Source organism: Stegostoma tigrinum, chromosome 20 (genome assembly GCF_030684315.1).
Source record: "Stegostoma tigrinum isolate sSteTig4 chromosome 20, sSteTig4.hap1, whole genome shotgun sequence".
NCBI lineage: Eukaryota > Metazoa > Chordata > Chondrichthyes > Orectolobiformes > Stegostomatidae > Stegostoma > Stegostoma tigrinum.
The window spans coordinates 28,180,209-28,194,339 of record NC_081373.1 but is presented as its reverse complement, the minus strand read 5'-3'; the positions used below and the strand labels follow the sequence as shown (position 1 = coordinate 28,194,339).

The following is a 14,131-nucleotide window of genomic DNA, read 5'->3' as shown; positions in this document are numbered from 1 at the left end:
GATGGAAATATATTTCTCAGCCACGGACTCTAAGACTGATCCAGACGTTTGAAACGGTACAGCACAGATCTATCCTCATCATAGTATCATGGATCACACCATATGCTGCCGGAAGAGAAATCACATAGCATCTAAACTTCACTACAATAATGCATAAAAGGAGCAAGAATCTTTCTACGCGTCCAAGGCTCAGGACTATCACTGAGTTTTATAATGATAATGCGCCTACAAATATAAATTTAAGTATTCGCTAAAAATCCACTTACCAGAATTCATGTAAGCACACTGATCACAGAAATCTGGGCAACAGTTGCCATAGTAAGAACAGTCATAACTGCAGGAACACACAGAGTTATATGCTCCACAGTTATCTTGGCATGAAACGATATCTGTTATAGAGTGAAAACTGAGTTAGGTCTGAAGTTATGTTGACTGTTAACAAAGTTATAGATTACTAGAATCAGAGCAATATATTGAACTTTCATCATTGAAAAGTGGATCAACACATTCTCATCACAATATTTTCCATACCTGCTGTTACTGCTGTTCAAGGAGGTACGGTCAAAATATAAAAAATAATGTTTTAGTAACAGGAATTATTGCCATACATCTTCAAGCTTCAAACATGATGTGATCTTTTCAAACAACATTTAAAAGTGAATACGATTAGGTCTGAAATAACTTTATGCCAATTGTTCCAAAGTAATGTTCCTATCGCCCAGTACATTCACGTAATATGTCCTTTGTGACTTTATTAAGTGTTGACCTCGTTTTATAACAGGAACATCAATCTGAATGGACGGATTCAAAGAGGGAATGTCAGAAAAAATGGGGAATGGGCAGGTATTGACGTGGTCAAGGTCCAAGACTTTCCAAATGAGCGATCAGCAAAACTGGAAAATCAATACTGAATTTACATTGTGAAATCAAACAGGCAGTTCAGAGCAAAACATCCTCAGGTAGAGAGTGGTGGGACTGTTGCAGATGTAGATGATAATTGAAAGTCGAAGTGAGACAAGAGAACAATCAAGAGGAATAGACAAGTCCATTAAAAGACGTGAATAAAGAAGTACATGAGGAGGCCCCACTCGGGCATCAATACCAGCAAGAATTATAGGGATTGATTGTACAACAAGTATGGGGCCCCAGCACCACAGCATTAACTACTGAGGTGAGCCCAAGACCATTTGATAAATTTGTCTGACTTCAGTTTTTCCAGAATGATCCCATGGACTTGTGTGAAGTGAGACCTCCACATGTCGCGTCATGGGAGCACACATATTACAGAATGAGGCGGTTTAGCTAATCATGTCTACACTGACATATAAATGCCAGACTATACACATCCTGTTTACCTGCACTTGGTGCATTGTCTACGATGCCGTGGTATTTTATGCTCTCAAGGAGGAAGGCCCAACCCTTAGAGCAGCGATCAGTCTGAGACCATTCTGGATCTGGATCACTCCAGGAGAGGTGGCAGCTCCCGGTATGGCTGGGGTACCGGGAGGAAATGGAACATTGGGCGGACCCAGTCCCGTGCAGGTCTGACAATGATTGGTTCATGTTGCCAGGCACACCAACACCACTACAGTGATCTAATTTGAGTTCTATATCTGACTGCATACTCTCTTCCAGGTAACCCATAAAATTAGATGATATTGTCCCTTGTTGTAGAATTTTTAAAAACATTGAATTTTACAGTAAACACTTAAGACAGAGCTGAGAAGAAATTTATTTTCCTGGCAAGTGATTGCTTTACATCATACTCCACCACAGATCAGTGAATCATGAACTATGTCCAAGGTATTTTAGACCAGGTTTGGCCTGTGAACGTATCGGGGGCAATGATTAGTTGTTGGGGTTTGGTGGTTTATGAAGCTGGTGGTGTGGTTTGGGTGAAGCAAACAAAACACATCTAATGAACTTTCATCACTGAAAAGAGATTCAATACAGTTTCCTGAAGATATTTGCCATACCTGGTGTTGACGTTATTTCAGGAGGGGCTGTCAAAACATTAAAAATAATGTTTTAGTCTCAAGAATATATGCCATACCCTTTCTTGTGGCAGATCTCATGTGATCCTTTGCAACAGCATGAAAGAAAACATATTGATTCAGTCTGGTATTGCCTTCTGCCAATTATTTTATATTAATGCTCCTATCACCCAGCTTACTCAAGATGTGTCCATTATTGCTTTATTAAGTGTTGCTCCAGTCTGATAATAGTGGCATCAATCTGTTTGGAGGGATGCAAATTGTGTGCTACAGAGAAAATGGGGAATTGGCACAAGTCAACTTGACCGAGATTCAAGACTTTTCAAATGAGTGATAAGGAATATTTGAAAATCAATATTGAATTGCCTTAGAGATTTCAAACAGGCAATTCAGAAAAATACATAGTCTCATAGATAGGGGTGAGACTGTCGCGGATGTAATTATAATTGAATTTGATGGGCAAATAGTTGTAAGCCAGACCAGCAAACGATCGAAAAGAAATAGACAATTCCATTAATATACAGGAATATAGAAGTATATGAGGAGATTCCACTAGAGCATCAATACCAGCAAGAATTGTAGGGATAGATTGTACAACAAGTGTTGGCACCTAGCACCACAGCATAATTACTGAGGAGTCCAGTACTATTTGACAAGATCTTTAGTTTTTCACGAGATGTCCCTTTGATTTGTATAAAGTGAGACCTTCAAATGTAGAGTCACGGATGCATACAACATAGAACCAGGCATCGGCCAATCATGTCTGTACAGACAAATAGATATCAGGCTCCATTCATCCCAATTACCTGTACTTTCTCCATAGTCTACGATGTCCTGACGATGTTTTATGCTCTCAACAAGGAAGATCCAACCCTTGGAGCAGTGACCGGTCTGAGACCAGAACTCTGTGACACACCAAGAGAGGTGCCCACTCCCGGTATAGCTGGTGTACCAGGAGGAAATGAAACACCTTGGTGGCCCCAGTCCCGTGTAGGTCTGGCATCATTTTCGGCTCATCTCATCAGGCACATCATCAAACAGACAGTAATCTAATTTTAGCCACAAATCTGACCACTTTCTCTCTTACAGATAACCCATCAAATTCAGTCCATGATATTGCCCCTTGTTGGGGAATGCAAAAAAAATTGTAATTTTCGAGCATACACTGAGGACGCAGCTGAAAAGAAATTTATTTTCCAGGAATGTGATTGCTCTACATAATACTTTACCAGAGAGCAGTAAATTATTCAATATGTTCAGTGTATTTTACTGAAATACACTAGTTTGGTCAATAAGCATATAGGAATAATGATTCGCAGTTTGTTCGGAACCGGGATGGTGGGGAAGTTGGTTGAAGCAAGTGCAACACATTTAATGAAATTTAATCATTCAAATATGAATGAATACATTTGATTAAGGCATTTTCCTACCTGTTGTTGATAATGTAGTAAACTCTGTCAAAACATTAGAAATCATGCATTAATATCAAGAATATTTGCTAATTAGGTCATTTGACCTGTCGAATCCGCTCCATCATTCAATCATGGCTGATATGTTTCTCAAACCCATTCTTCTGCTTTCCCCCATATCCCCAGATCCTCTTACTCATCAAGAACTTATCACTGTCTTAAGGGCACACAATAACTCGGCTCCACATCCTTCTGCATCTGTGAATTCCGCAGAGTAACTATCCTCTGGCAGAGGAAATTTAACCTCATCTCAATTGTAAAGGATTATCCTTTCAATATGATGTTGTGTCATTGGGTAGTAGTGCCTTCTACTAGTGGAAACATCTTTGACATTTCCACTCTATCCAGGGCTGTCAGTGTTCTGTAAGTTTCAATGAGATTGCCCTCATCCTCTGAACTGCATCAAATATCGACCCAGAATCCTCAATGGTTACTTCTTTGATAGGTTGATTAGGGGTGGTGGTGGGGGGACGGTGATGGCCTCGTGGTGTTATTGCTGGATTGTTAATTCAGAGATCCAGATAACATTCTCATATCCGGATTTGAATCCCGCCCAGGCATATGGTGGAATTTTAACTCAATAAATATCCGGATTCAAGAATCTAATAATGACCACAAAACTATTGCTGATTGTTGGAAAAACCAAACTGGTTCAGTAGTGTCCTTTAGGGAAGGAAACTGCCATCCTTACCTGGTTTGGCCTACATGTGACTCCAGACCCACAGCAATACAGGTGACTCAAAACTGCCCTCTGGGAAATTGGGGATGGACAATAAATGCTGCCTAACCACTGATACCCTCATCCCATAAATGAATAAAGCAAAAAAAAGGCCCTTCATCCCTAGCATCATTCTTGTAAACCTCCGGGTCCCCTCCAAAACCAGCACATCTTTCCTTAGATATGCAGCCCAAACTTTTTATTGACATTTCCTGAAGGGTTATCATATATCCCTTCAGGAATGAATACTTGTCTGAGTTTTAAAGACGACAGTTATCTCAATCACAGGTTCTGAGTTCTGAGTTCACAGTTTCATTGATAGCATGCAGAGACCATTGAAGAATTAAAAACCAAAAGAACTGCGGATGCTGTAAATCAGGAACAAAAACAAAGTTGCTGGAAAAGCTCAGCAGGTTTGGCAGCATCTGTGAAGGAGAAAACAGAGTTAACGTTTCAGGTCCAGTGACCCTTCCTCAGTTCCTCAGTTCTGAGGAAGGGTCACTAGACCCAAAATGTTAACTAGGTTCTCTCCTCCACGGATGCTGCCAGATCTGATGAGCTTTTCCAGCAACTTTGTTTTTGTGCTATTAAAGAACTAGCTGTCTTCAAGGTACCTTGTCAAGGACAGCTTGGAATAGGCAATAAATGCTGGCCAGTCAGTGATGCTCACCTCCCAGTGGTGTTCATTTAGGTACAAGTTGCTGTGTTTACCCAGTTGCTTTGTTCAGCCCTGGGAGAAGAGAGTTAAGATGCAACAGCACCAGGACAGTGTGTGCAGAGTGAGCTTTGCCCAGTAACAGATTGCTGTTTGGTTTACGCGGCGAGGATCATTCGCAGATCCAAAAGTCATCAGACAATGATAACTCTCTGATTCAGTCCTGGCAGTGTGAACACTTTGGGTGTGAACAATACAGGTAACGAAGGTTCCAGACTGCAGAGGAGAAAAATGTCACTCTCTGTCTCTGTATGAAGTAACCAAAGCCTGGTTGACAGCTAGATATTCTTTTCCACCAATCACTGTAAGTGATTACCTCTAATGAATAACTGAAAGACTTTGCAATTAGAGTGCAAATCAACCTGTGATTTCTGCCAGAAATTGAAAGTATCCAGAAGCAAGGAGATAAATGATCAGAGGGCCCTGGGAAGCAAAAGGATGCCTCATCAAGTCCAACAGATTGAACTGTCTTTCCTATTTTGCCCTCCACTCATAATGCTATGTTAGCTTATTTGACTGTGTTTGCCTGTATGGGTATACAGGGGCTTAAGAAGACAGAGTTTCAACTAGTGCAGTTATATGTTGATAACTCATATTTCTGTTTTCTTGCAGTTAGAGTTGATTTATTTGCAGTAAATTGTGTTTTTCTGTTAAGTCCAGTAACATGTTCAATGTTTTCTGTTAACCTGAGTTCATCAGACAATAGTGTGGGTACTTTGGTTAAATTTTTAACTTGTGTGACAACCTTGGAAGTAATGGGCCCCAAGTGGGTTGACAGTTCAGACAGCAGCCTCATGAGCAATCTTTGGGTTATGGAGGATAAATTGTAGGAGACCAGCCAAGAATTTGTTGTAGAGGATTACAGATTTCTTGTTTCAAGATTGAATTAAGATTAAGTGGAATTATGTTATCAAGGTAGAAAAGCCTTAGTGATGGCATGAGTATGTATGTGGTTAGAGACTTAACACAGGATTAAATGGGATATGCAAATATACATGCAAGAATATGAATTAGGAGCAGAAGTAAGGCATTTGACCCCCACGAGCCAGCTCCAACAATAATGTCATTGGCAAATGCACAAAACCAACCAATTGAAAGAAAATGAATTTAAATCGTACTGACCTGTTGCGAAATTGGAATGACAGTATCCTATAAAGGAACACATTCAGCTTATTTGATTTTGCAAGTATTTTGAAGCACATTCTATCATTAATAGAAAGATTAATAATAACACATGATAAAGAGAAATAGTTAACGTTGGGTGCTATTGGCATTAATGAACAAAGGCTCACTAGTGCAGCCAGTCTGTCACCCATAGCACAATACATACACCTCCACCACCATCCAGAAATCAAACACAATATTAGGCAAATTAATGAAAGTGGGAAAATTCACATGTGAGTACAATACCGACCTATTGCATGAGGTGGTTCCATCCTAGCCAGAGACCAGTTCGGGTGGTATTTTAAGGAACACTGCTTGAGTTTTCAGCCTGGTTCAATCACCCATCTTTGGGAAGATAATTACATCCTAAATATCTGTTCTCATCTGCCTTTATATGACTGTCACTGTCTAAACCTCACTGTCCACTGGAGTAGTACCAAATGATTGGAGGGTGGCAAATGTTAATGCCTTGTTCAAGAAAGGGAATAGGGATATTCCTGGAAATTACAGACCAGTCAGTCTTACTGCTATGGTGGGCAAATTATTGGAGAGGATTCTGAGAGATAGTATTTATGACTATTTGAAAAAGCATGGTTTGATTAGAAATAGACAGCATGGCTTTGTGAGGGGCAGATCATGCCGCACAAGCCTTCTTAAATTCTTTGAGGATGTGACAAACCACATTGATGAAGGTAGAGGAGTGGATTTGGTGTATACGGATCTTAGCAAGGCATTTGATAAGGCTCCCAATGGCAGGCTTACTTCAGAAAGTAAGGAAGCATGGCATTCAGGGAAATTTGGCTGCCTGGATACAGGATTGGCTGTCCGATAGAAGACTGAGGGTGATAGTAAATGGAAAGTACTCAGCTTGGAGCTTGGTGACCAGTGGTGTTCCACAGGGATCCGTTCTGGGACCCCTGATCTTTGTGATCTTTCGAAATGGCTTGGATGAGGAAGTGGAAGGGTAGATTAGAAAGTTTGCTGATGACATGAAGGTTGGTGGAGTTGTGAATAGAGTGGAGGGCTGTTGTAGATTGCTGTGGGACATTGACAGGATGGGCAAAGAAGTGGCAGATGGAATTCAGCCCAGAAAGGTAAGCAATGATTCATTTTGGAAGGTCAAATTGGAATACATAATACGGGGTTAATGGCAGGAGTCTTGGCAGTGTGGAGGAACAGAAAAATCTTGGGGTCCATGTTCATATCCCTCAAAGTTGCTACCCAAGTTGATAGGTTTGTTAAGGAGGCATATGGTGTGTTGGCTTTCATTGGCAGGGGAATTGAGTTGAAGAGTCGCGAGGTTATGCTGCAGCTCTATAAAAGTCTGGTTAGACCACACTTGAAATGTTATGTTCAGTTCCGGTTGAGGAAGGATGTGAAAGCTTTAGAGAGGGTGCTGCCTGGACTGGAGGGCAGGTGTTATGAGGAAAGGTTGAAGGAGCTAGAACCTTTCTCATTGGAGTGAAGAAGGATGAGAGGCGACTTGTTGGAGATGTACAAGATGATGAGAGGCATAAATAGAATGGATAACCAGAGACTTCTTCCCCAGGGTGAAAATGACTATTACAAGGCGGTATAATTTTAAGGTGATTGGAGGAAGGTCTAGGGGAGATATTAGAGGTAGGCTCTTCACACAGAGTAGTGGGTGCATGGAATGCGCTGCCAACGGTGGTAGTGGAGTCAGATATAGTAAGGATATTTAAGCGACTCTTGGGCAGGCATATGGATGATTGTAAAATGTAGGGTATGCAGGGTAGCTTGATCTTAGAGTAGGATAATAGGTCAGCTCAACATCTTGGGCCGAAGTACTCTGCTGTACTGTTCTATGTCCTATGTAACATGAAGCTGTAACCCTCTCCGTCTTCCTTATCCCATTTAGTTGAAACAAAAAGAATACATCTACTACCACTGGTGTCTCCTTTCCTCATCACAGACATCTTCCGTAGCAGTAAAATTGAGAATAAAAGTTAATTATGTGAAAGGCATGTTTCAAAGCTGACAATGTAACTGAACAGAATTTCTGTGGGCTAGGTTAAACTGATTTCAACATTTGAGTCAATATAGAAAAGTCTTGAAAGTAATACCATCGATAATATTACACAGCACAGAAAAAGCATCTAATATCATAAGGTCTCAACAATACGAATTCACAATAACTTTCAAGAAAATCTCATTGGTACATTGGCTGTTCCTCAGTTCTTTATAATTTTATCTTTATTGAGCATTTGTGTAAGTGTAGTGGAATGTCAACTGAAGGTCCGATAATATAATGTCTTCAGCTTTTTCAGACAGGCAGATCTCTTTCTAACTTTGCTGCCTATACAGTGAACATCCCCATCACAAAGCTCCTGCTGCTTAACACTTTGGCCCCCTGGTCCTCTTTGGAATGTATCAATTTTGGACATATACTTAAAGATTAGTTCATTTTCTGAAAATTCTCTTACCATTGCCCATGTAAGAACATTCATCACAAAAATCGGAGCAACAACTGCCATTATACCAACAATTGTAATCACAGGAACAATCGGACGTATATCTTCCACAGTTGTACCGGCATGAGCCATATCCTGTTGAACAGTGAATATTAAATTAGATTAGAAGATATTTATAATTTTAGCAAGGTCTCAAATTGCAATTTTATAATATTTCTCTGGTGAGGAGCAAATCTGAAAGGAAATTATAGAGTAATTATAATGGAATACATTAATTATACAAATGTAGACTGGGATAGTGGTAGCTGAAGGGACACAGAGGTCAAGAGTTAGGAACACCAATGAGCAATGCAGAGTGCAAACAATTAAGTGGGGTAGAGTTGACTTCACGGGAGCAAGATGGAACTGGGCCTGATAGACATAAAACAAAGGTTGATTGGAAAAGTTATAGCTGAACAATAGGCTACCTGCAAAAAAGAGACAATTAGGGCATAGCCAAAGTATATTCCCTTAAAGGAAAACGGAGGACAACCAAGTGCAGAGTCCCTGGACGAGAAAGGAAATAGAAATTAAGAAAACAAAATACAGGTTGTTTATCATAGGTATAAAGTAGAAAATACAATTTAGAATCATGATGAACATAGGAGTTTCAGAAAAGAGGGTAAAATTCCAATATTAGAAGCAAAGTGGGATTCTGAAAAGAGTTTGGCAGCTAGCATAAGAGTAAATCTTAAAATCTTCCATAGGTCAGTTAGGAAGCAACAAAGATTTCCACACATGGAAACAGTGGGCATGGCGAAGGTTTTAAATTAGTATTATTTTCTATGTTTATGGGAGAAGCAGGTGATACCCAGGACATGCTGATAGATGAGAAAGTTCATTCAATAGCACATTTCCTGAGCTCAAAATTGATAAGGAAGAAGTATTGAAAAGGCTGTTTGTAGTTAAAGCTAACAAAGCACTGGAACACGATGAAATTAATACAAGGATACTGAAGGAAATGAGAGTAGAAATTGAGGAGGCACAGGGCCATAATTTTTTGGTCTTCCTTAAACTCAGCAGCAGTACCAGAAGACTGGAGAATTGTAAACATTATGCCCTTGCTCAAAAATATTGTAAAGATAAACATAACAATTACCAACTGTCAGTTTACTTCAGGGGCATGAAAACTTTCAGGAACAATCATTCAGGATAGAATTAATAGACCCATCAACAAATATAAGTTAATTAATGAGAAACACCATGGATTCTCTGAGGGAAAATTATGTTTAAAAAACTTCTGGAAATTTTTGAAGAGATAACAGAGATGGTTGAAGAAAGCAATCCTTTGATGTGGTGCACGTGAGCTTTGAAAAGGTGTTTAACTGTACAACAGACCTACAAGCAATGTTGGAGTTCATGGAATAAAAGGATCAGGAGCAATATGGATACAAAATTGGCAGAATTACAGGAATCAAAGAATAAAGATTAATCAATTTTGAGGGAGGGGCTACAGGAAAGTTTGTAGTGGAGTTTCCAGCAGTCAATATTGGGATACTTGCCTTCCTTTTGCTTTGATATATATTAATAATTTACACCTCAGTGTACAGGATGCAATTCCAACATTAAACTTGGAAGCATTGTAAACTGGAAAGACGGCAGTGCAGTACTCCAAAAATACTTTGGCAGCTTGGTGAAGTAGCACATGGATGACAAGTTAAGTTCAAACCAGAGATATTTGAGATGTATTCTGGTCAAAAGTGTATGGAGAAACGAGATAAAATGAGAATTAATCTCTAAACACAGCTCAGGAACAGAGAGAAACTAGGTGCAAATGTATTTAAGTCATCAAAGGTGACAGGATAGCTGGAGAGAGCAGTCGATATTTCATTGAGTATCTTGGGCTTTATTAATAGGAGCAAAGAGTACAAGAGCAGGGATGCTGTGCTTAATTGGCTCTGATGGAGTGTAACACCTAAAGGTTTTGAAAAAACTTCAAACAGAGACATAATGACTTGAGATTTTACACAGACCGTGGGTTATCTGAGGAATGAATTGCCAGAGGAAGAGGTGGATGCAGGTACAGCTACAATGTTTAAAAGACATTTGGATAAGTACATGAATAGGAAAGGTTTGGAGGGATGTGGGCTAAACAAAGGCAAGACTAGCTTAGTTTGAAGAAATAGTTGGCGTGGACTGGTTGGACCAACGCTTCTGTTTTCATGCTGTATGACTGTATGATTAAATCCATTGCTCCCCATCATCTCATGAAAGAGAGCAACCTCTTCCAGATAGTTTCAGGATTTCATCTTCCAGGAATATACAAAAGAAAGGGTTTGAAAGAAATCTTCGATACTAGCCATGTGTTATTAGCAGTGAATGTCGTAGCTTGAGAACAACAAGTAAGCACCCCCACAACGCAAGTAGGGAAAGGAAAAACATCTCACTCAGAATGCTGCAAACCAGTTAAAAAATGAATCAGCGGAACTTGAATCCCAAAAAACAACTGTTCAACAGATAATATCACAGCTACTAGTGCCATCAAATAACAGCTGCAATGTTATCATATCTGCTCTTCACAAATAATTCAGAAATTGACCCTATAATTATTTTGTAAAAGTTTTTGGACTCGTCTTATTTCTAATCTGTGTGTACATATATTGCGATTGTATTTGTGAATTTACAGTTTCTACAGTTCAATGAGAAGCTTATTATTTTGCAATATTTACAGTTGCATCTTAAACCACTCCTCCAACTAGCAAAGTCATAATTTGATTGTTACTTCTTCAGAGAAGTGCAAGTGATAACAACAGATCTCCTCTGACAAATACTTACGAATCTGTTGATCTGTAAAGACAGTTATTTAGATATTGGCGGAGGTAAACATACTTCCTGAAATGTCATTTGATCTGGAGATGCTAACCTACAGCACTATAGGAAAAGCAAAAGGGACTCCAACCTTCCCAATTTTGTTAATATCATAGAGTGGTTACAGATTTTACCCATCTCCTTGAAAATTTTGTTAGCCACTTCAGTAGTTAGCAGCAAGTCTTTAAGAGAATGAGGTTCAACAGAAGACTTCAGATGATGAAATACAGACGCAAATAAAATACGCACCAGCAAGATTAATATGACAACAAAAACTAGATTTCAAAAGCATAGAAACAGCAACAATCTTGCTCTAAAAATTAGTTGAAAGGAGATTTGGACTTTCTACCAGGATCTGTTTTCATCTTTTTTGTCTATATAGCATGTTTCACTGAAATTTGTGTAATTTACAAGGGAACTGTTCCTGAAATTTTAATTTAATTCAGGATTATAATTGCCTGAGGAAGGGTTACTTCTCAATCCGGTTTCATAGCTTTGAAAATGGTATTTGCTCCAAATTGGGCAAAACAACAGATTTTCCAATTCATGTGCACCAGGTTGGGTGCTGGGACTGGAGTCTGATTAATTTTATCTGATAATATAATAGAAACAGAATTGTAAAATCCCAGATCTGTGCTCTGTTAGTATGTAAAAGACATAAGCTTGCAATTTACCACTGATTCCTTAATAGTGAGCAAACCTTGACATTTGAACCAAGTATATTATGTAACTTCAGTTTTCACATTTGAAGGAGACTGACACTGAGTGTTTAGACTGAAATATTACTCAACAATCTTCGGTTACTATTTTAAACCATGTGTATATCTGTACTGCATAGCATAGTCATGAAAAAAATCACCTTCAAATTAAGAATATTTGTTGTTGAATGCTGTTGCAGTAAAGTAGTCTATCAAAAAAAACTTTCAATGAGCAAAATTATTTTTCATACTTCATTGGATTTTAAAGTGCATTTTTCATCTACTTTCTGATTTTCTTATCAGTTAGAAGTAAAGCAAACTAACTACGTGCTGCTATCAGGAAATGAACACAGGACAAAGGACAAAGAACAAAGAACAGCACACCACAGGAACATGCCCTTTGGCCCCCCAATCCTACACTGACACATTTGCCCTTTCGTACTAAAACTTTCTTCACTGACAGGATCTGTATCCTTCTAGTCCCTCCTATTCATATCTTCATCCAGGTGCTCCTTGCAAGCTTCTATTGGGTCAGCCTCGACCACCTCCCCGGCAACGAATTCCAAATACTCACCACCCTTGGCGTGAAAAACCTGCTTCGCACATCTCTTTTAGACTTCTTTCCCCACATCTTGAACCTGTGACCCCCTCATAAGTGACCTGTCCATGCTGAGAAGAAGCCTCATGCTTTCCACACTATCCATGCCATTCACAATCTTATGAACATCCGTCAGGTCACTCCTCAACCTTCTGTATTCCAGTGAAAACAAACCCAGTCTACCGAATGTTTCCTCACAGCTAAAATGCCCCACACCAGGCAACACCCTGGTAAACCTTTTCTGTACCCTGTCCAAAGCAAGACTCTATTTGTAATATTCAGCAATGTGTCAATTCTGTTTTTAAGACTGAAAAACATGCTAACACCAATATGAATCAGAATTTGAAATCATATATTTTTATTCTTTATTTTGAGTTCATCTCTTTAAAAGATTAAATATACTTAAATAACAAAATTCACAATGACATGGACTGGCCTTCATTCAACTGAATAATTTAAAATAATAACTTGTCAGTATATCTTTTGAATAAAATAACATTTATCGTAGTAATTGTCATTTTCTTTACTTACCGTAGCTCTCAGCATAAGTAAATGTCATGAGAAAGACATATAAAAGAACTTTTGTTTTGGATGCCATTTTGGTATGATAAAAGGCTACAGACAGCACTTTTCATTTATACCCAAACTACAGAAGTGGGTGTGTCATAAACTTCTATACGATTAAGTAATATAATTTGATTTTTTTAAGTGTGTATACTTTCAAAATAACACCCAATAAACTGATAGGGAAATTTGCATTGCTTGTTAATGTCGTGGAAATATTGCAAATGGAATTTTATATTATTAGGCTATATACATACTGGATAATGGTCATGATAGCATGTTTTATGATCTCTGAGTATTGCTGGATAAGGCTGAAGATAACAGGAACTGATAAGAAGCTTTTATGTGAGTGGAATTACACTGGCTCAGTCAGGTCTGCTATGAGCTAAGGTTGTTCAGTAATTAGTAACTGCACAATGGCGTAGTGGTTAGCGCTGTTGCCTCACAGGGCCAGGGGCCCAGGTTTGATTGTACTCTTGGGGACAGACAGTCGGGTAATCAAATATTCTCCCTGGGTCTGCATAGGTTTCCACCCACAGTCTGAAAATGTACAGGTCAGGTGAACTGGCAATGCTAAATTTCCTGTAGTATCCAGGAGTGTGCAGGATTAGCTATGGGAAATGTGGGGTTACAGGGATAGAATAGGGGTCTGGGTAGGATGCTGTTTGGAGGGTCGGTGTGGACTCAGTGGGCTGAATGGCCTGCTTCTACACTGTAGGGATTCTATGATTGTATGCTGTCTCTACCAAATAATGTTGAAACATTCAGGATTGATCGCATTCACGAATAGTTCCAAATAAGGCACGCACTTCAGACAACGACCTGTGTATTAAGCAGCCGAGGAAAATCCTTGATTTTCAGCAGAACTTAAAAGAATAACTCAGCAGGAAGTACCCTATGTCAGGAGATGTGATGAAGACATTGAGAAGAGT

General features: G+C 39.2%; 1 protein-coding gene across 1 annotated transcript in view; it reads right to left on the bottom strand.

The window, feature by feature from the left end:
• Nucleotides 1-13,276, bottom strand: part of LOC125450321 (deleted in malignant brain tumors 1 protein-like) — a 68,124-nt gene extending 54,848 nt beyond the window's left edge. The window contains exons 1-7 of the mRNA XM_059652930.1: nt 13,167-13,276; nt 8,505-8,627; nt 6,019-6,045; nt 3,425-3,448; nt 1,977-2,003; nt 532-543; nt 267-389 (exon numbers count right to left, since the gene is read on the bottom strand). Coding sequence (XP_059508913.1) covers nt 267-389; nt 532-543; nt 1,977-2,003; nt 3,425-3,448; nt 6,019-6,045; nt 8,505-8,627; nt 13,167-13,233 — 403 coding nt within the window. The 5' untranslated portion in view covers nt 13,234-13,276. The remainder of the gene's footprint in view (nt 1-266; nt 390-531; nt 544-1,976; nt 2,004-3,424; nt 3,449-6,018; nt 6,046-8,504; nt 8,628-13,166) is intronic.
• Nucleotides 13,277-14,131: the final 855 nt, after the last annotated feature.